This window comes from Lissotriton helveticus, chromosome 10 (assembly GCF_964261635.1).
Source record: "Lissotriton helveticus chromosome 10, aLisHel1.1, whole genome shotgun sequence".
Taxonomy (NCBI): domain Eukaryota; kingdom Metazoa; phylum Chordata; class Amphibia; order Caudata; family Salamandridae; genus Lissotriton; species Lissotriton helveticus.
Genome location: NC_136071.1, coordinates 792164939 through 792191794, shown reverse-complemented (window position 1 = coordinate 792191794; position 26856 = coordinate 792164939). Strand labels below are relative to the sequence as shown.

The following is a 26856-nucleotide window of genomic DNA, read 5'->3' as shown; positions in this document are numbered from 1 at the left end:
CCAGCAAAGCTACCAAGGGAACAACTAAGGCCAGCAGCAGCAGGGACAGCAGCAGCAGAACTGGCAGTACAAGCCCTGGGGACAGTCCTTTCGATGGTGCGGAAACGGAAGAGGATGAACACGAAGGGGAGGCCAACAGCCCTCATCCAAGTGAATTCACCAGGAAACAGACCCCCACCCTAGCAACACCTCGGGTGGGCGAAAAGACCTAAAGGAAAACTGAAGCTGAACGGTCAACGACAAACACAGTGCCTCGAACACTTATAAATTAAAGACTTCATCTAGGGATGGAGGGAAGGTCACATCGGACAAATGGATACTAATCATCATACAATACAGATACTGTATATACTTAGAAAAGCAACCTCCAAACAAAAAAACAAGCAGCAAGGCACACTCAGCAAAGGAACTCTCGCTCTTGCAACTAGAGGCGCAAGAACTGCTCAGCAAGGAGGCAATAGAGGTGGTGCGGCAAAACCAAAGGAACAAAGTTTACTCAACTTACTTCCTGGTGCCAAAGGTGAACGAAACACTAAGACATATCCTAGATCGAAGGTTCCTGAACAAATTCATGAAAAACGCCGATTCAAGATGACTTCCCGACAAGAGTAATACCACAAATACAACAAGGGGACTTCATGGCTACTATAGATTTAAAGGACGCATACTTACACATCCCCATCAATCACAAACACAAGCTCCTGCTATGGTTTGTGATCAACCAATGGTACTACCAGTTCACAGTACTGGCATTCGGCCTGAAATCTGCACCAAGGGTGTTTACAAAATGCCTAGCAGCTGTCGCAGCATACCTACAAAGGCAAGGAATACACGTATACCCTATCTCGCTGACTGGCTCGTTAAGGCAAGTTCGAACAGCCAATGCAAACTACACATCCAGCAGGTCATACCAACGCGGACATGACTGGGTTTCTCGATCCATAAGGAGAAGTCGTCAACAGAACCTGAGCAAATAAAGATATTCTTAGGGGCAGAGATCGACAGCATACAGGCTAAAGTGTTCCCCAGCAGGAAGAGAACATTGGTGATACTGACGGAAGCAAGTCGTTACCGCAAGGGGCAAGTTTTGACAGTGAGGACGGTGAGCAAGCTGATGGGAATGATGGCATTGTGCATTCACCTAGTCCAAAATATTCAACTACACACGAGACCTTTCCAGGAATGGATACAGCCGCAATGTTCACAGGCAAATGGGAGTTGGGAAGATCTAGTGGTTGTCACACATGCAGTGGAGCAGGAAATAGCGTGGTGGAACGAACAAAACAGATCACATGAGAAACCATTCACACAACCTACTCCAACAGTGACCATCACAACGGACGCCTCCCAGCTGGGGTGGGGCACGCACATGAACAAACTCAAGGTGAAGGGGCTATGGTCGCAACAGGAAGCGGTCAAGCACATCAATTACCTGGAACTAAAGTGTTCCTAGCCTTAAAAGCATTTCAGAAGGAGCTGTACGGAAACAGGGTGTTGATCCAAACAGGCAACACCACAACCATGTTCTACATCAACAAACAAGGAGGAACACAGTCAGTAGCACTATCAAGGCTAGCACAGGAGATATGGACATGGGCCATTCCACTGAGAATAGACCTACTAGCAATACATCTCCCAGGGTAGGACAACATGGAAGCAGACCGACTCAGCAGGCAGATGTCCGCATCCCACGAATGGGAGATCAACCAACAGGAATTACAAAAAGTATTCCGGAAGTGGGGTACAGCGCAAATAGACTTATTTGCAATGCACCAAAATGCCAAATGCCAACACTTCGCATCCAGACAACCAGACCATCGGTCACAAGGGAATGCGCTATGGACATCTGCATACGCTCTCCCCTCCTCCCCCGATACCACTGATACACAGGGTATCCAACAAATGCAGGATCAGCAACATGTCACTGATACTGATAGCACCTCAGTGAGCCAGACAGTCATGGTTCTCACAAATAGTGGAGATGGCTCAGGCACCAGCTCACAGATTCCCAAGACGAAGGGACCTGTTAACCATGCAGAACGGGAGGGTGCTACACCCAGAGCCAGAGAGCCTCAGCCTGGCAGCATGGCTCCTGAAGACCTAGAAATCGCACACCTAAAGTACCGGCGAGCAAAATAGCAGTGCTCAGGGAGACCAGAAGGCCTACTGCAAGGAAATGGTACGAAGCAAAGTGGAAAATATTCTCAGAATGGTGCATTAGAGAAAAATTGCAAAGAAAGATCGCAAGGGAGTCAACAGTACTGAAGAATTTAACATATCTATTGCAAAGTGAACTAAGCTATTCATCCCTAAGGGTACACTTAGTGGTGATTGTGGCTTACACAAGAGGAGAAACTGGGAAAAGGTTATTTACCTCCCAAGTAGTAAAAAGATTTCTAGAAGGGGCAAAGAGGATCGCACCTCCAAACAGAATGCCAGCACCAGCATGGAACCTCAACGTAGTGCTGACCCAATTGTAGAGGCACCATTCGAGCTGATGCACAAGGCTACGCCGCACATGCTCACACTAAAGACTCTTTAGTGGCGTTCACATCACTACAAAGAGTAAGTGAGTTGCAGGCGCTAACACTTCAAGAGCCCTACCTGCAGATACACAGTGATAGGATTGTAATGAGAACAGACCACAACAATTAAGCGATCCAAATACCGAATATTTTCCCAAAACCAACCACAAGCACAGAGAGCGCTGCGCACACTGGACGCCAGGAGGGCAATGATGCACTATATAGAAAGGACAAAGGAGTGCAGAAAGACAAAACAACTGTTTCCTTCGCAAGCAGTTTTTTGGGATGACCAGTTACCAAAAATACCATTGCACGATGGATTGCACAAACCATACAACTATGCCACAAACAAGCTGGGCAACTGTTAGAAGGAACAGCTCATGCTCACTCAACAAGGAAGAAAGGAGCAACAATTGTGTTTCTGGCCAACGCACAGATTCAAGACATTTGCCAAGCTGCAACATGGTCTTCATTGCACACTTTCACTAAGCACTACTGTGTGGATATCCAAATGAACAAAGAAGCGCAAGTGGGACAGAAGGTCTTACATTACCTATTCAGTAACCAGTGCTCATCTTCCACCCAGCCATCACAATAAGGACAAACCGCTACAAAGTCTATGCACCGCATAGTGAATCCACAAAGATTCACGCTGCAAAATGTATAGTTTCTTACCTGTCAGTGTAGTTTTGGAGATTGAAGACTTTCTGGACTCACTAGCGGACCCACCCTCCTCCCCCAGAAAGATGAGACAGGAGGAAAGGATTAAGGGCAAACAAGACTTTAGAAAATAGGAGGGAAAACAAGAATAACACAAGACAAGAGAAAAAAAAAATCTGAAGATGGCGACCAAAGGTGGGAGCTTCCGGAGGAAGTACATAGACGTTACGAAGGACACCAAATGGTGGTATGTCGACGCCCACCTGGGCCAGAAAAAAAGACAATTCTGGACCCAACAACTAGATGGCGAAATAATGCACAGCATAGTGAATCCAGAAAGTCTTCAAGCTGCAAAACTGCACCAACAGGTAAAACTATACAATATTTCTTTAGTGGCCCACGTTTCTTTGAACATAAGGATGTCCTGCTGCCTGACTAGCTGTAGCCAATCTGCTAGATCTATTTTAGATTGCAGGCGAGCAACATTCCAACTAAGTATGTTCAGATCTTGATTATCAAGTGTGAAGTTTTGTTTTGATATCTAAAGTATTGTTTCTAAATATAAATATTGTATTTATTTTGTAGATTAAATATTTTATTTTGATTTGTAATTGTTCTATTGTTTAGTTGTATATTGTATTTTAATTATTTTATTTAACATAATTTACAACTTTTTTTTAGTAGTAAGTTGGAGAGCTTGAAAATATTGAAAGATATTGTCATTTTTTAAAATCTATATTTAAATGTTTTATTTTAAAAATGCAGAAGTGGGAATAGTAAATCCCACTCCTCCAAGATTTTAACCCACTTTTGTTTACATTATGAGTGGGAATAGTCAATCTGGCCACTTTTGTTAAGTTAGGAGTTTAGATTAATTCTATTTCTTTTTTTTTTATATCCAATTTTATTGTGATAGGTTTGTGATTCTACAGCAAGTACATTCATGCTGTGCATGGAATAACTCATCAAAAACATGTTATCGCCTCTGCAGGCAGCATCAGTTATTTTACATTGATAAACCATTGAATGAACATCGATTCCCGCATACCCTTTCATGTTTCTGGGGTCATCCATTTGCAGCATAAACTGGCTTCATTAGTTGCACACACCAATCAACCCATGTACACCAGCACAAGATTGAGTGGGGTGCTGGCAGCTTCCATTAACTTGCCAACACTTTTAGCCACCATACAAGCTACCCCAAGGAAAGTTTACTCAGCCCGAGGGACCACTAACTCCTCCAACAGGTCAGTGTGTATGGCTAATTCAAGGGGATACTCGAGGCCTGCCGAGAGCTCCTGTCCCAGAAGGGACACAGTGCTGCGCAGGCCCAGACCATATGGAAGAAGTCCACGGCGGGTATTGCACATTGCAGACAAGCAGGCTGAATGGTGATATGCGGTGCTGGTAAAGAGGGAGAGAGAGGTTGCATGAAGATAATTGATATGTACAATGTGCACACGGGAAAAGATTGCCAGTTTGTGGGGTGAGAGGCAGGCTTCCCTCCAGACATCCTCATCAAGGCCTCCCACCCATTTCTGTCGGAGTAGATCAAAACCGCCAGGGACATGAATGACCAGAGCGATAAATTGTTGAGATAGCTCCTTTCCACGGGCGTCCTACGAAGCTCTTCGGCTGTATTCAGGGAGTGGGGTGCTTGGTGGAATGTGTGGTTGCATAGCATGCTGCAGGTAAGAAAACAAAAGAACTGTGTTTGCTAGTGCTTATAGATTCTTCAAGTCCTGAAAGGACATTGTTTTCCCCTTTATATACCTCTCCTAAATGAGATGCCAATTCAGTCACCTCCCCCCCCCCCCCCCCCCCCCCCCCCCCCACCGTAACTGAGTGTTTAAGGCATGTGTGCTGTAGATACACATGCTTTGCATACTCCTGCCCTCTAGTGTTGGGTCCAGATGTTTGCAAGTTGTTTTTCTTTGAAGAAGTCTTTCCTAGTCACAAGGTAAGGTGGATCCTCCTTTCGGGTATAGTGCGCATAGTCCGCAACTCCATTGTTAGATTGTTTTTTTTCAGTCATCGGGTTTGGACGTAGATTGCTGCGCTCCTGTTTGAAACCATTCTTTTGGTTCCCCTGGCGCGCAATCCTCTCTATCGTCGAAGGTATTGTTTCGTATGCATTTTCCATTTCTCTGCGTATTGTTTTGACAACTGAATCAACTGTTCGGTCAGAAAGCTTCGTGGTTAGCCTTTGGGCCTAACCGCGCCGAGTCAGCTCTCAGTCGATGGATCGGACTCAGTTTAAATTCTGCCCCTTGTGACATGCTAAGTACGCTTGCACCGACTCACACGAAGTGTGCAACTTATGTTTGTCTCCCGAGCACAAAGAAGACTGACGCTTGCAGATTGTACTGGTCAAAGATAACTCTTCGCTATTGTTTGGCTTGACGTCGAGTGATTCAGCGTCAAAGCATCGAAGACACACTGGACATCTTCATTGAAGACTCTGGTCAGGAAGACGTTGGAGCATCAGCGGCAGAGGAGGAGGGAGGCTTCTCCGAACACGACTCACTCAGACCTCGAGATAGACCGCGACGCCGAAGAGCGGCTGCAGGGACAAGGTGACATGAGTAGCAACGACCCCTTGCCCTCACAAACTATTCTGAAAAAGCAAGGCTTCGGCACAACTTCTGGCCAAGGTCATCACCGAGACACTGTTGCCAATGTCCCGCCTCCAGGCTCGGCTCCAATACACCAAGTCAGCTCTGTACCGAGTCATCAAAAGTCCTCCTCTGAGCTGAAGCCATCCAATTCCAAACACAATTCCAGTTCAGAACCAAAATCCTCAGTGCTGAAAGTCGAGCCACCTTCGGAGTCGAAACCTTCTGGGCCAAAAGGCCAGCCTATGCCGGCACGGAAAATGCCGGCACTAAAAACTTTGTCTTTGAAACATAAAGATACCCCTTCAGATCCAAATATAAACATTGTTCCATTAACACAAGATCTGAAGCAAAATAAGCTAAATATTAACCCTGAGACTGGCCATATTCACACCAAGCCCCCTCAAGCGCAAGCTTCATGATGAGGACCCTTCTTACAAGATCGATTTTAAAAAAAAGAAATCTGTTGCTACACGTCTTTTGCATCTACCATCACCACCACCTCCACAGCCTCCTTCTCCACCCGAGTATCCACTGCAAATGACACCTCCTGATTCTCCACAATCAAATGATGGGGGAATGCATCTCCTAACAGATCCATGGACAGACTATACAATTGATCCCTCAGCAGATAATGATCTAGACCTCTACCCAGCCAGGCCATCTCCTCCAGAAGACCACGCATTCCACCAAGGGCTGCACAATATCATGGGGTGGCATTACACAAAGAATCACTAGAGTAAGATGTTTTTGGTAGAAACTTTTGGATCCACACTCAGGTCATCACAAACACTTCCCATGCTTACAGGCATGATGAGACACACTGATATTTTTAAAGACCAAGTAAGGGCACGCATATTGACTCCTAGAGTTGACAAAATAGAAGGCTCAACTGACTGTGCCTCAACCTCCTTTCCCAGCCCTTCAACGTACCTGCCCAGCTGGCGGTCACCTTCAGCCAGCCTCTTTGTCAGAGCCTGCTACCTCTTTGTGCAAAAGACAACCTCCATTGAAACGCACTGGGCAAACAATGCTGATTTTGCAACCTGCACCCGGCCACCCCAGTGTCGCTGGTTGTGTAGCTTTGGTGCTGCAGTGTGGCCGCCTGTCCCACTGTGCTGATCTTAGCTCACTGGGCCTGTACCCTGAAACCACGGGGACTTAGCAGCAAACCGTGCCTCTTTGAGGTACCCCCAGCCTCTGTTGATCTACTAGGGCCTAGTGACTCTTCACCGCATTGCCTCTGGTGTTGCACTACCTACCTGAAACTGAACCTTGCACAGTGTTGGTCAAAACCCCCAAAGACTTGGATTGTAAGTCAAATACTTAACTGCTAATGCTTAACATGGTTTTCCTCCCAGAAGATTGCATTGCATTTAATCCGGGGTTTGTAGAACGCAGCTACTCACCCGTGAGGGTCTGAAGGCACTGCGGTGTGGGGGGTGAATGCGAGGGGGTAGGAAATCATCTAAAAAGCCATTTACAAAACCTATTGCATACAAGTCTATCAATTTCTATTGCGAAGTTTACTGTTCTAAATCTGATTGTACAAAATATATTCTAATTCTGTAAAGCATTTTTCACTTGCTTGCAAAACAATTCTTACTGTACTTGAAAAGTAATATTGCTTTTGAAACAGTTACCTGCTCCGGAGTTCCTCTTGGTTCTACAAATAAAATGGCAAAGGAATAACTTTGTATACAAAACAATTGGTCTGGATTCAGCCTGTCATTGTGTGCAATCATTTCTTGACTAAGTGTGTACAATAAATGCTTAATACTACCCTATTTGAAGCCTAACTGCTCGACCACACTACCACAAGCAGAGCTTTTAGTACTCTTTGCTTAAGCCTCTGGGGATCCCCTGGACTCTGTGCACACTATACCTTGCTTTGGTATAGTATATACAGATGAAAACAAAAGAGATAGAAAGGGTTTATCTTGTGTAGAGGCAATACTCCTTGTCCCCTTGGTCAATGATAAACATCAAATGGAGGAGTACCCCCAGGAGGCGCCTCCGTCTAGGATATATAGAGCTGCACACGATGCTTAAGAGGACCAATGTATCCTTTGTTAGAAGACCCCTCACTCACCAACCTAGTTGGTGACATGCTTCATCATCTGGGTCCCACCCGAATAGCCGAGTGCCATCAGGGTGTGCTGCGACACCCGACTACAGTGGAGCGGGTTTGTTTTTGCATTTTATGTGTGAAAGTGAAAAGGTTTTAAGTGATTATTAAAAGTTGTCCAATAAACTTCTCACTGACGGGACTTTATTCCGGAGTGATAGGGCAACAATGAAAATTGTTAGTTGGCCACCTTGCCAGATTAGGTAGGCCTTTGGTGTCACGAGTAGTGTTGTGAGATAAAATTGGTCTACATGTTTCAACCACTTATGTAAATGTAGGGTTTTCGTCAGGACCAGAGAGGGTTGTCCTGGTGGTATACACTCGCTAAGGTGTACCCTGCCCTTGACTACGTGGAGAAACCACTAAAAACTCCTAGTGGTTAAACTATTCTTCTCCAGTGCTCCTAGAAAAGAAACCTGTAAAGAGAGAAAAAGGGGGAGACAAACACACAGTACAATACATTAAACATAGGGTGTGTCTGAACTGCTCCTCATTAATGACATCCAAAGTGTAGATAAAATTCGGTGGATGTTAATGAACTACTCAACAACAGTCATATCAGGGTGCCTTTGGGGTAAAATAGGCACTATTGGGCTTTAGAATGAGCCCATGGATGTATTTTACAACCCACTCAAATGCGGTATGTCTGTGCACTCATAACCCACTCACAGGATCAAAACGTGAGTTAAAAAGGGTGCAGTTGTAGGGAAGAAAAATCGCTCCCTGAATCACACAAACAGATTTACAGATAGTGGGTGTCAATGCTCAGAACAATCCAGCGTGGTTAAAAGTGCAGGTTCGCCAACTGACAAACGAGCGTGGTTAAAATCGCAAGTTGGTATTCTGACAAACAATACAGCATACTGGCTACCAGCCAAACGCACATATACACACAGTGAAGAAAGATAGGCGCTTACTTGATGCGCTAAGTTTGCAAGCTTCATGGGCATCGGGGTTGCTGAGACTAGATCCTGCCACAATCTAGGTCTGAAAAAGGGGGGGGTTGGAAAGGATGAGGCATGAGTGGTCTACGCGGAGCCTACCCGCTAAAGTAAAGTGCCTGATGTCCGGTCAACGACTTACTTGTGGAGAGTCTAAAAAGGCAGCTTCGCCTAAAATGCAAATCTCTGCGGTGCCTCTTAGATGCAGAATGAAGGCTCCGACGTGATTAAAAGAAAGCAGGCACTTCCTGGTGTGGTGGGGGCGAGGCTACGCATAGTGACATGGCAAACGTGAGGAGATACGGGGCGTGGTGTTGCCGCGTCTCAGTTGTCAAGGTGACGAGCTGAGAAATGTGCGGTTGTGTCTCCCTCGCTGGCTTTTTATAACACACCCCCTGTTACAGGTGCGGGATGAATAGGTAACAAATGTATTCTAGTTTTCTTATCTTTTATTTTAAAGAATAACAAGTCTGAGCTTTTCTTTCCCTTAGGTAAAGTTCCACAAGGTGAACGGCTCCTGGCTGCTCTTCTATGGTGAGATTCGGGGTGTTCTACTCGACGGCCTCTTTCGGGTGTCCGTCGATACAAGGATTTGTCCGGATCCGTCTTGTAGCTCAATGCAAACAAAAAGGAGAATACACCGTGTCAGTTTCAGGTTCACTGTATCTACGGTGCTTTAATAGGGAAGGGAGTGAGGACCTAATAACACGTGCCACACATCTTAGTAACTACCGACGCCGTGAGAGGGAAGTGCTCAGGGAGGGGTAACACAGTGCTAAGGATGTGGGAGTGCTCAGGTTATCCAGCCCAGCCCCTGATCTTGTCTCGTACCTGTGCTAGCCATACACCTCCCTCGGGTGTATGGCTGGGCGAGTCGCGGGGTCGTTGGCCTCCTGGCGTCTCCTGACTCTCGTCTGCTTCTTGGCGTTGCTTCTCCGTCTGTCTCTCCTGCTCCGACCTCGTCTCCGCGTTGTCCTCTCCTCGGTTTCTCCTTCCGCCTTCTCCACTCTGCCTCCGGGTGAACAAGCACACCGTTGATTCGCCCTTCTCTGCATATGACGCCTCCGCGTCCTGACGTGACTCCTCCCACTCGCCACTCCATTCAAAGTTAAAGGGCCACTGACCCGTCTCCTCATCTTGTTGCTCCAGTTCGTCGTCGACGTTCTGTTGGGAGTAAACGGTATCATCGTTCTGTTCCTTCCTTCTTAGTATGTTCCCCTGGTTTAGGGACAGACCCGGCCCGTTACATACCTCCCCCTCAGGACACTCACGATCGGTGAGTGGATGACGGGACAAAAAGTCAGCGCCTACGTTCTCAATGCCTTTTCTGTGATGTATGGAAAATACATAGGGTTGTAGTGAAAGAAACCAGCGCAAAACTCTAGCATTATTGGCCTTGTTGCGAGCCATCCACAGTAGCGGAGCATGATCCGTAAAGAGGTCAAACTTCCTCCCCTCGAGATAATAGGCCAGTTTGTCAATAGCCCATTTAATCGCGAGGCACTCTTTCTCAATTGTAGCATATTTCAGTTCACGTGGGAACAGTTTCCTGCTGACATAAAGTATTGGGTGGTCGTGCCCGTCCGAACCCATTTGGGAAAGCACAGCACCAATACCATAATCAGAAGCATCCGTATGCAATGAAAATGGCCGAGAAAAGTCTGGGGAAGACAGGACCGGAGTAGATGTGATGATGGACTTCAATACTCGAAAGGCTTCCAGCATTTTATCGGAAGGTCTCACCGGTGTGGACGATTTCCCAGGTTCCCTCAATGCGTCTGTAAGGGGGGCGGCAATTTCCGCAAATTGAGGAATAAAGCGCCGGTAGTAGCCGACGAGCCCTAAAAAGGATCTGACTTCCTTTCGGGTTGATGGAAAAGGGGTGTCGGCAATTGCCCGGACCTTTTCAATCTGAGGTTCAATGAGTCCGTGGCCCAGAACGTAGCCAAGATATTTAACCTTTTGAAAGGCCATCTTACATTTTTTTGCGTTGACAGTGAGCCCCGCTTTCCGTAGTGCAGTGAACACTGTGTGTAGATGGCCCATATGCGTATGCCAGTCCGGACTGAATATCACGATGTCGTCTAGATATGCCGACGTGAACTCAGACAAGCCATCCAGGACAGTGTTCATTAGACGTTGGAACGTTGCGGGCGCCCCATGTAGCCCGAAGGGGAGCACCGTAAATTCAAAATGTCCCTCCCGTGTGGAAAAGGCAGTTTTCTTGGCATCATCCGGATGTAATGGAACTTGCCAATAACCCTTAGTCAAATCCAGGGTAGTGATGTATTTCGAGTTGCCCAGTTTTTCAATCAACTCGTCTACCCTGGGGATGGGGTATGCATCAAAGAGGGAGATTTCATTCAAAGCCCGAAAGTCCATGCAAAACCTCCTGCTACCGTCAGGTTTGGGCACCATGACAATGGGGCTAGACCAGTCACTTTTAGAAGGACGAATGACCCCTAGACGAAGCATTTCCTCCACCTCATTTTTAATGGCCTCTCTCCTTGCTTCAGGGACTCGATATGGTCTAATTCTAACTTTCTTGCCTGGAGGGGTCACAATGCAGTGTTCAGCCAGGGACGTACGTCCCGGTTGACTGGAAAAGACACTCTCATACTGTTTCAACGTACCCATTAGTTCACCCCGTTGTACATCTGTCAATTCCTCATTATGCGTAAGCAATTCCACAGTTGAGACACCGGGGCGGGAGGCATCCGCCAAGTTCACCTGAGATGGGGGAGGTCCTAGCCACTTCTTTAAAAGGTTGATATGGTACGACTGTTGTTTGTCACGGTGAATCTGTAACCTATAGCTAGTGCGACCAATCACTTCTACGACCCTATATGGACCCATCCACTCGGCCTTAAATTTGTGGGAAGAGGAGGGCAGTAGGACCAAGGCCCAGTCATCGACCTTGAGCTGTCTCCATTTTTTTCCTTTGTCATAAGCAACCCTTTGTCTGCGCTGACTATCTTCCAAATTGGTAAAGGCAAGGTCCCGCAATTTTCCCAATTTAGATTTCAGATCCCTAGCATAGTCTAGAGCCGCAGCCGTTTCCTCAGTAGCTTCATTCACCCATGCATCTCTAGTCATCTCCAAAAGCGAGCGTGGTTGTCGGCCATAAAGCAACTCGAATGGCGACGTCCCCATACTGGACTGTTTTTGAGCTCTTATGGCGTAGAGAGCAAGGGGTAGCATTTTATCCCAATCCGCTCCGCTGACCACCATCATTTTTCGTAGCGTGGCCTTCAGGGTGCGGTTGTAACGTTCCACCAGTCCGTCCGTCTGGGGATGGTAAACAGAGGTACGGATCTGGTGGATGTCCAACATTTTGCAAATTTCCTTCATCAGTTGTGAAATGAAGGGAGTACCCTGGTCCGTTAAAATCTCTTTGGGAAAACCGACTCTACTAAACAGTTCGATCATCTTATCCCCAATTTGTTTGGAGTTCGCCACTGATAATGGAAAAGCTTCCGGAAATCGAGTCGCATAGTCAACTATGACCAAAATGTGTTGGAAGCCTTTTTTTGTCCTAGGTAGAGGGCCAATAAGGTCCATACCAACACGTTCAAATGGCTTCCCAATTATCGGCAACGGTTGGAGTGGGACAGCCGGGGGTTTAGTCATATTGAACCGTTGGCAAATCTCGCACTTCTTACAATACGATTCGGTATCTTTATAAATACCTGGCCAAAAAAAATTTCTGAGTATAGTTTGGGTCGTTTTTTCTGCGCCAGCATGACCGGCGATCAGATGGCTATGACCAAAAAACAGCACTTGCTCCCTAAATGAGACAGGTACCAGGAGTTGAGGTGAATCCCCCCTTTTTCCTATCCTGTACAACAGCTCATCTTGAATAACAAACCCGGGATATGAAGTTGCCTCCTCGGGCCTCCTGTGTGCCTGTTCCCATGCATTGAAGAGAGTGGTGTCATTTATTTGAGCGAACTTAAAACTTTTATCGAGAACCCAGGGGTCCTGTGCCAGAACCGCATGTATCGGTTCGCTACTTAGTCCGGAGGACCCAAATCCCTTATCTCCGCGACCAGTGTCGTTTAGTTTCCCCACTTCCTGTAATATAGGTGATGCTATCCGTTCACATATAATTTGTGCCACTCTGTCCCCTTTTCGTATCAAAAAAGTCTCCGTCCCAAAATTGAAGAGGAGAATAATTACATTACCCCTGTAATCACCATCAATCACTCCTGCCCCCACGTCTATAAAGTATTTAGCGGCTATACCAGAACGAGGAGCGATTCTGCCATAGCAGCCGGGCGGGACTGCGATTTGTAGGTCGGTCTTAACCAAGGCTTTTTCTTTGGCCGGTATTTCGTATTCATACGCACTGTACAAGTCATATCCGGCAGCCTTGTCCGAACCCTTGGTGGGTGATGTTGCGTTTGCTGATAACTTTACAAAGTTCAGACAGGTCAAGCCTGGTCCTACCCCCTGTTCGTCGCTACTCTCCCGTGTAGGGATGGAGTTATTTATCCCTTTCTTGGGAGTATTTTCCAATTCTTTTCTAAACATGTTCAAGAAGCGGGGATTGTCTGTCCCAATGATTATATCTTCAGGCAAGTTGGACATCACCCCCACCCTCACTGTCTGGGGAGTCCCCCCTGTAGGTACTATCTCAATGTTAGCTATAGGATATAACTTGATATCCCCGTGAACACATTTAATATTAACAGTGCCCCTAGGAATGTATTGCTTTGAGGTAACGTATTGTGATTGTATGACTGACTGTCGACAGCCGGAGTCTAACAACGCTAATAGTGAATTCCCATTAACTTTCACACTTACTCGGAAGGCACTGCCAAGCTCCGCCGAATAGAGAACAGTTCTTGGGAGATACCCAACTTCCATAGGCTCCTCATCCACTCTTTTTTTTGGACATAAACGGGCGATATGGCCCCACTGACCACAATCGAAACATTGAGGGCCAAATGTTCCTGGGGTCTCTGTCCGCCATGTACGGGTTCTTACTGGTTCTTTTCCCTTAGGGACATTTCTGTCTGGTCGTGTAAACATTTTTTTTTCTCTCTCCATGTCAAACGGGACGTTTCTTGGCTGGGCTCTGGAAAAGGATGATGCCATCTCTACGGCTTGGGCGGTGGTTAGGCTATGGTGTTGTCTAAGCCATTTTTGGGTAGCATAGGGGAGAGCTTCCAAAAACTGCTCCAGATATATTTTGTCAAGTATTTCTTCTTTGCTACTAGTGGCAGGGGTGAGCCATTTATCCGCGGCCATTTTTAAGCGTACGAACAAGGTTTTTGGATTTTCGCCCACCGTGCCTCTCTCCTTACGAAACCGCAGCCGGTAAGCCTCCGGATCTAGTCCTAGATGGTCTAGTATTATTCTTTTTATTTCTACATATGTAGTGTCTCCGTTGGGGTTGGCCACTTGATAGGCGGCTTGCGCCTCCCCCCCTAGTAGTGGGGCTAGGAAAAAAGGCCATTTTGTTACCGGCCACCCACATGCTCTAGCTGCCCTTTCAAAGTTTAATAAGAAGGCATCCGGGTCTTCTCCTGACCTGTATTTTTGTAGAGACACTGATGGAGCTCCATGTGCCATGGGTCTTTCGGCTGTTCCTCCCCTAACCACTGGGTCACTCCATGGTAGATCCGGTTTTTCCTCAATGGCTTTTTTTAGTGTTTCTCTATCTGCTTGGGCGGACACTAAATGTTGTTCTAGTACCCATTCGAGTCTTTCCTGCCCTTTTACGAGTTGTTGTACTACCGTTTCCATCTTTTCTTCAGAGATGGTATCTATGCCCGCATTCTCCACCACTGTTACAGGTGCGGGATGAATAGGTAACAAATGTATTCTAGTTTTCTTATCTTTTATTTTAAAGAATAACAAGTCTGAGCTTTTCTTTCCCTTAGGTAAAGTTCCACAAGGTGAACGGCTCCTGGCTGCTCTTCTATGGTGAGATTCGGGGTGTTCTACTCGACGGCCTCTTTCGGGTGTCCGTCGATACAAGGATTTGTCCGGATCCGTCTTGTAGCTCAATGCAAACAAAAAGGAGAATACACCGTGTCAGTTTCAGGTTCACTGTATCTACGGTGCTTTAATAGGGAAGGGAGTGAGGACCTAATAACACGTGCCACACATCTTAGTAACTACCGACGCCGTGAGAGGGAAGTGCTCAGGGAGGGGTAACACAGTGCTAAGGATGTGGGAGTGCTCAGGTTATCCAGCGGGCTTCCCCTTATGATACACCCAGCCCCTGATCTTGTCTCGTACCTGTGCTAGCCATACACCTCCCTCGGGTGTATGGCTGGGCGAGTCGCGGGGTCGTTGGCCTCCTGGCGTCTCCTGACTCTCGTCTGCTTCTTGGCGTCGCTTCTCAGTCTGTCTCTCCTGCTCCGACCTCGTCTCCGCGTTGTCCTCTCCTCGGTTTCTCCTTCCGCCTTCTCCACTCTGCCTCCGGGTGAACAAGCACACCGTTGATTCGCCCTTCTCTGCATATGACGCCTCCGCGTCCTGACGTGACTCCTCCCACTCGCCACTCCATTCAAAGTTAAAGGGCCACTGACCCGTCTCCTCATCTTGTTGCTCCAGTTCGTCGTCGACGTTCTGTTGGGAGTAAACGGTATCATCGTTCTGTTCCTTCCTTCTTAGTATGTTCCCCTGGTTTAGGGACAGACCCGGCCCGTTACACCCCCGCAACACACTGGTAATGTTGGCCTTTATTTCAAGTGCAGGCACGTTGCCAATTCTATTTTGCTTCTAACACGCCCCCGCTACACACGGGTAATGTTGGCCTTTATTTCAAGTGCAGGCACGTTGCCAATTCTATTTTGCTTCTAACACGCCCCCGCTACACACGGGTAATGTTGGCCTTTATTTCAAGAGCAGGCATAATGCGCTTAGCACAATGCTTTATTGAAGCCAGTGACAGACACAATCGCGCATTTCTCCGCTTGTCATCTTGACAACTGAGACGCGGTAACACCACGCCCTGTATCTCCTCACGTTTGCCACATCACTATGGGTAGCCACGCCCCCGCCACACCAGGAAGTGCCTGCTTTCTTTTAATCACGTCTGAGCCTTCATTCCTAAGCCACGGGGCGCCGAAGAGGTTTGCAATTTAGGCGAAGCTGCCTTTTTTTGACTCTCCACAAGTAAGTCATTGACCAGGCAATCAGACACTTTACTTTAGCGGGTAGGCTCCGTGTAGACCACGCATGCCTCCCTCCCCCGGTTGGTGAGTGAGGGGTCTTCTAACAAAGGATACATTTGTCCTCTTAAGCATAATGTTCACATCTATATATCGTAGACGGAGGCACTGAGGCGCCTCCTGGGGGTACTCCTCCATTTGTTGTTTATAGTATATACAGAGCCAGCTTCCTACATCTATATTATGTCATACAATGCCCACCATACATGGTGAGGAACATGAACAGATGACTAACTCTCATCCTGGTGGTTCCCATCTAGGCCAGCCAGCCTTAGTAATCCATGCTTTTGGAGATGTTTATCAGCCCCTATGAGAAGTTACCACTTGGGCTGGATCTTCTCACACACACCCAAGGTCATATCAACATCCAGTCCTCATGCCAGCTCCACCTAGCAATCTGACAGCTAAGGTCTTATAATTTGGATATTTAAACCTTTTGCAGGAATGTACACCTACATTTAGCTGCTGGTGCAGGTTATATTAAAATACGGTTTCCAGTAGTCAAGGCACATATGGAGGGTCTTAAGAGGAATATGTCTCCTGGAATACCCCCACACCTGTATGGAACCTTATCCCTCATTAGACTCTTAACTCGATTAGCTTTGATCCTTTACATTCATGACCTCTCCAGTTCTTTTCTTGGAAGACCGCTTTCATTGAGGCCATAACTTCCCTCGGGTGCATTGACAAATTAAGTGCTCACAAAGGCATAATGATGGGATTTGTCCTCAAAACCAATACCACATTTCTACCCAAGGTGGTCTTTCTTTTCCATTTCAATCAAACTTTAGAGCTTAGTCTTCTTTCTGCAGCCTGACTTGTTAGCAGAAAGAGGTAAGTCGTTGGACATCAAGCAAGCACCTATGTATTACATTGATAGGGCCAGCCTTCGCAGAGCATCTCAAAGATAACCCCATCTCTGAACGTGGCATAGTCAGGTGCATCCAAACCTGCTACCACTAAGCCAAGAGTTCCAAATGTCCCACACTCCACCCATAAGAATGGACCAACCATGGCTTTTCTGGCCAACATACCGCTAGCATCTGCAAAGAGGCCACATGGTCCACCCTACATATTTACCAAAGACTATTGTGCATTGAATCGCTAGCCACTGCTTTAGGAGGGTTCTGCTTTCCAGTCTATGCAGAGGACGTGACCTACAGCCAGTCTTACTCCTGTAATCATTTGTTTGTAGCATGTAATGCTGTTAATTCGCATGTGCCCACCCTCCTCCTTTGAAGCCTGTGGTCATCACATATCTCTTCTCCTATTGACTAGTTGACAATAGTTGGAGGAAGATCGAGTGAATTTTGCTTAGTGCGGCTTTATATTGGTCGTAGAAAAAGTGCAAAATAAAGATTTAAAAAATAGTTAACCCTGGACAGTGTTCCTAGTGCACCATGCTACACTCCCTTGATGCTCCATACCAATTCTCACCCTCTGTGTGCAAAACAGTCTAGCATTGAGTCGGTGGCCATGCACATGTTTGTCAAAGGGAGAAGCCACATCACATGACTCGAAAGTTCACTTTGAAGGAAAACCACTTGGAAACGTCTGAGCTCAACACTAGATGGTAGGGGTATGCAGCACATGCAAATCAATAGCGAGCAGCGCTGTACACAGATGCTTACAGTGTAAGCAATATTTACCATCTTTCTGTCATTTCCGAAGCATAGAAATAGGTGCACACTGGAGTTGCGTTGTGAAAGCAATTTAATGTGAGTCCGGTAAGAAAACCCTACGTGTTCAGGCCAGAAGGCCTTGCTCACAGGAAAAGTTCATGCCGTCTGTCATCATTATTCTGTGGTTACGTAGTGTACATGATATGTTGTTGCATATTCTTTATACTACAATATGGCAGGCAAACGTCCCTTTAAGACCATAAGCCCAGATCTCCAATAGCTCTTTTAATCACTTTTTATTTCACAGAATTGTATCCACACTATGTGCAATTACTATATGAAACGTCATATGTTACTTTACGGTATAGGTTTGAAAAATGATTATATGGCTTTCAGGGCTCAGTTTTGATAGGTTTTATTATTTTGATTCACCTTGTCACATTTATTGTTGGTGATATGATGCAAAGTGGTTGATAATGGCGTGTTTTTGCTTTCTAAATATAATTAGTGAGAATAACCAGATGGTAAATGCAAGTGCTGCCAGTACAGTCACTTCTCTAATGCCTTTAGTTGATGCAACATCTTTGTGATCCCTTGTTCCCTTCAAGTAATGGTGCAACTTCTTCGGTATGAAAACAGTTTCCAAGTACAACCACTTGTCTGTTTGTGTGAACCATAACTTGTCTCTTTTCACCTAGAACCAGTGGAGTTGGAGAGGGGCTTTTGTAGTTCTTAACAATTCAGAACATCATCCAATACATATTGGTGCTGAAGGCCATCCATTCGGTTGTTTTTCCCTTGTAGGAAAAAGACCGATTCGGGCTAGATTTTTGTATAGCCCTGTAAATTATCACACAAGGATTGGCATGGGCATTGTTCACTCGTGAGTCAAGAATAACACCTAGCAGTCTCTGAAGGGATGACAAAAATGCATACATATTGGTATGGGAAAGAGGCACTGCAGCATAGTTTCTTTTCAGATGGGTAAGTGTAACATGTGAGAGCAGTTATAAAACTAGGTCACACATGTTGTTGCTCTGGTCATTAGAGCTAGGTAAAGATGAGTTTACCACATAATCTTGTTCGAAAGAAGACCAATTATGGCAACCTCTTTTGTGGCATTTTCATATAGGTCACAAATGAAACTTCCCGAAGCCATGATAGCTGGTAACAGTAAATGTTCAAATTACCACGGCAAAGTTTGGTCAGATATCTAAAATATGCTGGTTTCACTGTCAATGGGGATGTAATCTTCCTTTTCTCCTGTTATATGCTTCTCGCCGCTTGGGCAGAAGGGACTTTACCTAGATATTGGCAGATTCTGATGTTCCACTTAAATGGAAATTGAAACCAGTTGATTACTCACACTCTTGCCTATGCAGAATCTTGTAAGGGCCTTTATGCAGGCCTCCGGAAGACCATACATAAACGGCTATTGAGATCGCTCCTCCTCTGACCCAACATCTCACAGAATCTACAGCTTCCCTGCTTAAGCAGCAAAAGATTATGCAAGAATAATCTGACTTTATTTTGACTTCCATCACATTCCATGCTACCAGAAACCAAGAAGTAACACTTAGATTCTAAAATTTCTAAAGGAATATACATTTCATTGTGGTTGTTCTTTCTTCTCACTGTACAGTAGCAGCGTATGTGCATATAGAGCGATATACAAAGAAGGCAGCAGTCCAAAGGGCAGAGGCAATTTTCCAAAAGAGAATAACTGCAGCCCAGTGTGTTTTTATTTTTATTTTTCTTTGTTTTTTTTGTTGGTCTGAAACGCTGGTCCTATGCATGGTAAATAGACCTTGTCTTCAGCAATGTTTCTGCACAAGATTAAGCAAAATGTTAGCTAGGTAAATGTGAATGCCAATTTGACTCAGTCTAACCAACCATTACGTTGGAGGTTCCTTGATTGCAACCTGTAACTTAAGACACTTGTATCTTGGCAAAATGGACATTTAGTTAAGACTGGTTTTCTGTCATATATTCTGATCACCATGTTTTATGTATTTGTTACAGATCGCTTTGGAAATGACAAGAGAAGAATACAACACCTTGCCTTCTTGGAAACAGGTGAATCTGAAGAAATCAAAAGGACTTTTCTGAGTGGGTTAATGTCAGAACAAGGACCGTGCTGGAGGGATCTCTTTTGTCAGTCATTATCTGGACCAGTGACAAGATGTGTTTGGAGATCTGTGTTTCTAAATGAAAAATGGGTCTGCCTCCGAACCCTTAAAGATACTGCCAGCTGTGGTTTGTGTTATATTGTACATGTGCAAGTGGACATTTTGCAAATTGCTTTCATATGGACTCTGAAGATAATAGCAAAATTATACTTTCCTGCACTTAAACTCGTCACTAGTACTATTGCAGTTTGAGTCTCTGGCAAGAAGCTTGCCCCTTTGTTTGAAGATGTTCTATTTGTAAAGTATTATTTTATTTGTTAGTTTATGGATGACAAAAGATTATATTTATATAAACACTATATAATGTTTTAACAATGCAACCTATACTCGCTTTTCAAGCTTTTTGTGTCAAAACAATACAGAGAAGTAGTATTATGTGTTGCTTGTTTCTGAATTAAATATGCCACCAGTATATATCTTTATACAGTATGCAATCACAAGATTTACATTTGTGTTAGGCAATGAACTGTTCTCCGTGCTTTTCCGGGTGCTAATATGAACAACGTGTATTTATATAAAAAAGATTTTCTTGGGAAATTATGCAAATCAGTCTTTATACTTTAATACCCAAAAATGTATAGTGCCTTGTTTGTGTACAGTTTATATACAGAAAAGCTTAGTCTGCCTTTTGGAAATGGAGTAAGATGGTGTCCTACAAAATACTTTATTACGTTAGAAAAAAGCATCTCAGTTTGTTATACTTGGAGACATTAAATATCATTTGTGATATATGTGAATAAAATAAAATGCTTTAAAACAAATTCTTTGCATATGTTTTTATTTTTAATTTTTGATAGTCTACTGGCATCCACAGTTTCAGTGGAATATCTCGCACCTAAATGGTGTGCGATACACCCAGCGTCACAAAAACCTTTTAAAGATGGGAGCCAAAAAAACATCAACGAATGGAGCTGCCTGCATGAATCAATTACCACATAGTTAAAAACAGCCTCTCTGCTGGTTGAACTGTATTTTCCTATTGCATACAATAACTATTTATGGTGTTCTAGGTGTGTATAAATGCTAATCAATGGTAAAGGTCTATTGAACTTTGGCCCACCATGCTTAGACTAGCTGGAAAAACTGTAGCGGATGCTAGGTTGGAAATGAAGAAGCTTCCCCGCCTCGTGGTGTCTTGTACCACGAAGTAAAGAACTAGTATTACTTTAGAAGTGGTGACATTTGGTTCCTAGAAATTATACAACACTTTTGATGATAATGGGATGCAGTCCTCTAGGTCTAGGATAGATTGAAATTTCGCTTTGGAAAAAAACCTCTATTTTATATTTCATCATGTGTTGGAAAGGTGGACAGAGAATGTGTGAAGATTCATTGTCATTTTAGCTTGTCATCGCTGCAGCAACAAGGGCTGATAGAGTAGTTCCATTGTGCAGTATAAGCAAAATGTACCTGGTTGTATCAAAAACCTGTTTGAGGGTGTGTGACTACTCTTGGTGGCTCTGAGGACATAAAGTTGGGACAGAGTTGTGAGACATTGGAGTGGGCCCAGGGAGACTCAAAAGTGAAGGTAATATGACGGCGATAAAGTCTAAAGCCCGATTAAAATAAATAAATAAATGTTTTAATGGTTTCTGTGCTTAAGTGACTTGTGAAGAATAAGACTGGGTTTAGCCGACGGAAGCCATCACAGAGTTACTGCTGCACTGTCTTCCTCCGCCAAACCAGTAAGGCTGCAAATTTAGGTTTAGTGAATATTATCAATATTTATTAGTTGTAGATTTCTTTAAAATGGAAATGATCCTGGAGGTCTAAGGATGTGGGTACCAGCACATGGTGGCTTTTCGAGGCATTAGTACCAGTTAAAATATTAATTTTATATTGGTGTGCTTAGAAACTTGTACCTTGTTGAGTGTCTGTGAGTGTGCCATATAGGAAGGTATTTCTTTTGAGGTAAGAGGAAAATGGTTGTATGTCACTGAACAGACCGACTCAGGTCAGTGGCACCCTTTATGAGGTGATTAATTTATGTTGTGCTTCTACATTAGCAAATTCTAAGATAATGTTCGAGGCATATGAGCTGCAGATTTCACACTTAGCATTAGATCGCCATCTGGAGTTGGGCTTGGATGCTTGCACGTTGTTGTGGTCTTGGAAGAAGTCCTTGTAGTCACGAGCTGGGTGACTCCTCCCTTGGACGATAGTGCGCATGGGCATCGACTCCATCCTTAGATTGTTTTTTTCCGCCATTGGATTCAGATGCAACTTTTGTGCTCCGGTTCGAAAACCTTTTCGACACGAGGAAAACTTCCATAAACTCTTCAACTTAACTTCAAACATAATACAATTCGGAAGAAATGTGCAGCACACCCTTATGTTTATAATAACAGCCAATGTTAAGACCTTAGATATATGAACTCAATTCTTCATGTATTAATCTCATTTCACGCAAGTTATCTTTCCAATATTCAAGTGAGTTCAAACAGAAAAGCAGAGTCCACATCAATGAATATCTTCAAATGATATTTTTTCTTTTATTGTTCTCGTTTCTTTTCTTTTTGGGTATTCAATCCAGACAAAAGAATTTTTTTAATTCAGACAAAACTGCCAACACTTGTTTCGTCTACCCATCGACTTTGTCAAGGCTGGAATGTAATACATAAGACAATTCTGGTGATACAGAATCACACAAAAGATGTTTTACATAAAATTCAATCAATATAGTGAAAAACACAAAAGTCTTTAGTTATGTCAAGTTAAAATCTCAAGAAGGTCAAACCGAAATATCCTCACACTTGTTATTTAAGTTTATGCGAGAGAAGAAGAATCCGTCGGAGAAGTGCATCAGACCCGTGAAAAAAGAAGAAAAAGGAAATCCAAAAACGGTGCCCTAGAAAGAATGCAAATGTTATGAATCCTTGTGTCCATAACCCACAGTGGTATAACAAGAGTTGGTTAAGATTCTTATACCCAGTGGCCTACTGCCAAGTGATGTCAGTTTTAAATAAAGGAAACCTCCCTAAAACACGCTACGTGAGCGATGAAAGAATGTGATGCACCTACCATTCAATGTAATGTAAGTAGATCGAAAATTGAAGCCCGGCGGCTCGGATGTGGTAAATTGCTACGACTTGTCTTTGGTACTACCGTCAATCTGTAAAGACATATTTTCATATATAGGCCAGAGATTAGTGTCCCAATTATACTCCTAGTTCGCCCACAGTTAGATTAGATTGTTCTTCCTGAGTAGTTATTTATACCCTTGTGCTACCTTCTCATTACTCAGTCGAGGGAAACCCTGCCCACTCGATTGTATGAATACTTATTCAATAAAAAAAACACCATCGCTAGCAGGTACTCACTTGTGAGATCTCTGTACTTTTATACGCTGTGGAATGTTAAGGATCCACGGAACCATGTAGACCGTACCCCAAATAGGGGATCTAAATAATCTAAAAGTAACCAAAAGGCACCTATTAAAATAACGCAAACAAACAAATATTGATACAATGTAGTACTCGTATCAAATACAGAGTACCGCATAGTAAATAACGATCGATCTAACAAGGCCAACCATAAATATTATTCACAATTGCTACAAGAGATAAGGAGAGTGACTTACTTTCAAAATTTTGTTACCACCTCGCTTGAGTTGGGGTGGAAAACGCCTAATAAGTCATAGGAATATTTGATCCAATGTTAGTGATCTAAAAGTAGAGAAAAGGCGAATTTATTGGGGTGGGGAGAAAGTAGCCGGTAGATACTCTTGATTGTACAAAGGACATACTGCCCTCCCCAAATATCAAAATTTGTCCCACATTAATACAGAGGCTCACCTGGTAGACCTTTGTATGAGGAGCTCCACTGGTATTTATGGGCTGACTGCATTTAGACCTTGATAAGTTGAAATCTAAAATATAAAAGGTAAGGTCCAGAACAGTCACATTACTTATGTCGCCGTGGTTCCTAATCTCGCTCTAATTTTTAGATAAACCCTACATATGTAAGCGAATGGTGGGCAGCTTACCACAAATGTTGGCGGAATGACCGAAATCCTATCCTTCAGCGCCCCATCCCTCTTGTGATTTACACAAGACGCCGCTGACCGCCATGGATTTTAAACCGCAAAATTTTAGCGCGCGTGCATTGTCACCTGATACGTCATGTGACCACATGGTGTGTACGCTCATAGTCTTCCTAAAAGGTGAAGTAATGTGTCTGCGCCATTTTGTGGTAGACCAAATTATAAGCCCCAGCATTGCGATTCTTACCCTTTGTGTCAAAATGATGACATGGGGCATATTTTATTTTATTCTGTTTGTCCCCCTACCTGTTAAGATCGCGTCATAAAAAGTGGGATTATTTTTATAGATATTTTAAATTGTGTACAATATTAGTGATGCCGCAATACATCTAGACAATCCCATAGTCATTCCCTACTTCAAACCGAGAAAATACTAATGTTTTTTTTGCAGTAAAACATCTATTTTAAGAACATATCCTTGTCTTACATATACATGCTTCTATATTAGAACCGTTTCAGGGTCTACCGATTGCTATTGCGACATGTACCTTGAGAAGCAAGTGTTTTCTATAATCCTGATTGAACAAAAGCAGAAGGTATTTGGAGAGACAAAAAAGATACTGTGTAGTTTTATGAAGTTAGAGAATTTTAAGAAATGCAGAGAATTCGAGAACATATAAAATCTTGAATAAGAAAAACCAAAAAAAAGGGGCCTGTGTATAGTACAGCCGATGTGTATGCGTACATATCCTGTATACATTTTCAGTCAAAAGGCATTAGTCTTCGAGGTTTATACACTGTTCTAAGAGAAAACGTTGTTTCCAATAGATTACATCCATTTATATCACTCTATGTATTTTATATACACTGATTTATTTTAAGAAAACATCTTCTTTATCTGTATCTTCCGGTGTAAATCGTCTGGTCAGTTGGTATCTCTATCCAGACACACAGAAATCCTATAAATGAATCGCACCTCTCATATGTGTGATCTTGCATCAGCACACATCAGATTATATAAACATGAATATCTAGACACGGCTCTTATGTTACACGTTTTAATCTTGTAAGAAAACATGTAGTTCCCGGTCTACATTTATTCCAAAATCTACAGCTCTGAGCTTGATCAACCACCTTGTTTCTAATTTCCTGAGGGCTAGCACCCGATTCCCCCCTCGGGTTCACCTCTACTGTTGCTATTCCATTGAACCTGATCAGTATTTCTGAGTTTTGATGTGCGTTGTTAAAATGAACTTCTAAGGGGTATTTTCTGTTATTATTGCTGAGCGCCCTTATGTGTTCCTGCACGCGTTCTTTCAGGAGACGTATTGTGCTGCCAATGTATATCAAACCACATTGGCATACAATGCAATACACAATAAATTTTGTGTTTCAGTTCATGAATTGACAGATTTTAGAGTCTGTCCTGTATTGTAGCTGAATTTTTTAGTTTGTCCTTGGTAAATTGACAGATATTGCATACACTGCATTTGTAAAAGCCAGCCTGGCGTGGAAGGGTATACTCAGATGTGAGTCCCTTGCTCATTGCACCATCAGGATTCAAGCAAGCCGGGCCGAAGACGGCTGTAATGCCAGAAACCGGTCCCCGGAAGCTTGTTTCCTTCCCAGTGTAAGAATTGGCTTTTGTAGTCTGGTCTGCCCTGTTCCCATGATGCACTGGGCCAGGGACAGACTAATTTGCATACAGCCAGGTTCTGAAACTGGGATGGTGCAATGAGCTAAAAAACGGTGTTGGATCTAGCCCTGATCTCTTGACTGGGTGAGAGTACTCTGCTTAATTCAGAGACTCTGTCCATCACCACCCCTTGTTCCAAAAACATTGGAGCAGACAACTCATCTTCATTTAAAGCCGCTACACAAACATCCCCTAATAGAGGATACTTTAAAGGCAGATACAGAGGAAACAACAATAAAGGAAGAGGTCGAGAGAATAACACTCGTACCTCCCCTAACACAAAACAGTGACTTCCCTCCGCTCCCCCCAGCCCATCCCACTCCAGTCGGGGGGAGATTATCACAGTTCCTACCTGTCTGGGATTCCATCACAACAGACAAGTGGGTAAGACAAATTATCCCGTCTGGCTACTGCCTAGAACTTACAGCTACCCCCCACACATACCACTCAAGCAGCATCCATTTCCACAGATCATCTTACTCTTAAAACAAGAAGTTCTCTCACTGCTTCAAAAGCACGCAATAGAGATTGTTCCCTTGCAACATCAAGGGACACGGGTTTACTCGCTGTACTTCCTAATACTCCAGAAAGACGGGACTCTAAGACCTATACTAGATCTCAGGCCTCTCAACCTATATATACACTCAGATCATTTTCATATGATCACTCTCCAACAAGTGCTCCAGTTACTGCACCAAGGCGACTTCCTTGCCACACTAGATCTCAAGGATGCCTACTTCCACATTCCCAGAAATCCTTCTCACAGGAAGTATCTAAGGTTTGTAATGGATGGCCAACACTACCAATTCAAAGTCCTTCCATTTGGAGTCACCACTGCACCCAGAGTGTTCACAAAGTGCCTTGCAGTAGTGGCGGCACATCTCAGAAGACAACAGATCCATGTCTTCCCATATCTAGACGACTGGCTAATAAAAGCCAAGTCACTCAATCAGTGCGTTCAACACACTCATCAAACCATTCAAACATTGCACAACTTGGGGTTCACAATCAACTACACCGAGCCGCATCTCCAGCCCTCTCCTATACACCAATATCTGGGGGCCACAATAAACACCTTCACAGCTCTAGCGTATCCCAGTCCAGCCAGGATAGCAAGCATACAAGCCCTTGTCACAAAATTTCAAGTCCAACACTCTCTCCCAGCCAGAGTTTTCATGTAGCTCATAGGCATGATGGCATCTTGCATTTTTATTGTACCATATGCAAGACTTCAAATGCTTCCATTGCAGGAATGTCTAGCACATCAGTGGAATCAGGCTCAAGGACAACTTACAGATCTGGTGTTGGTGG

General features: G+C 44.2%; 1 protein-coding gene across 30 annotated transcripts in view; it reads left to right on the top strand.

Annotated features, from left to right (window-relative positions):
* The window catches only part of SVIL (supervillin), a 761399-nt gene extending 740771 nt beyond the window's left edge, over positions 1-20628 (top strand). For all 30 annotated transcript variants that reach the window (XM_078663371.1, XM_078663368.1, XM_078663380.1 and 27 more), the window contains one exon: positions 19701-20628. In XM_078663371.1, coding sequence (XP_078519497.1) covers positions 19701-19787 — 87 coding nt within the window. In that variant the 3' untranslated portion in view covers positions 19788-20628. The remainder of the gene's footprint in view (positions 1-19700) is intronic.
* The last annotated feature ends 6228 nt before the right edge of the window (positions 20629-26856 follow it).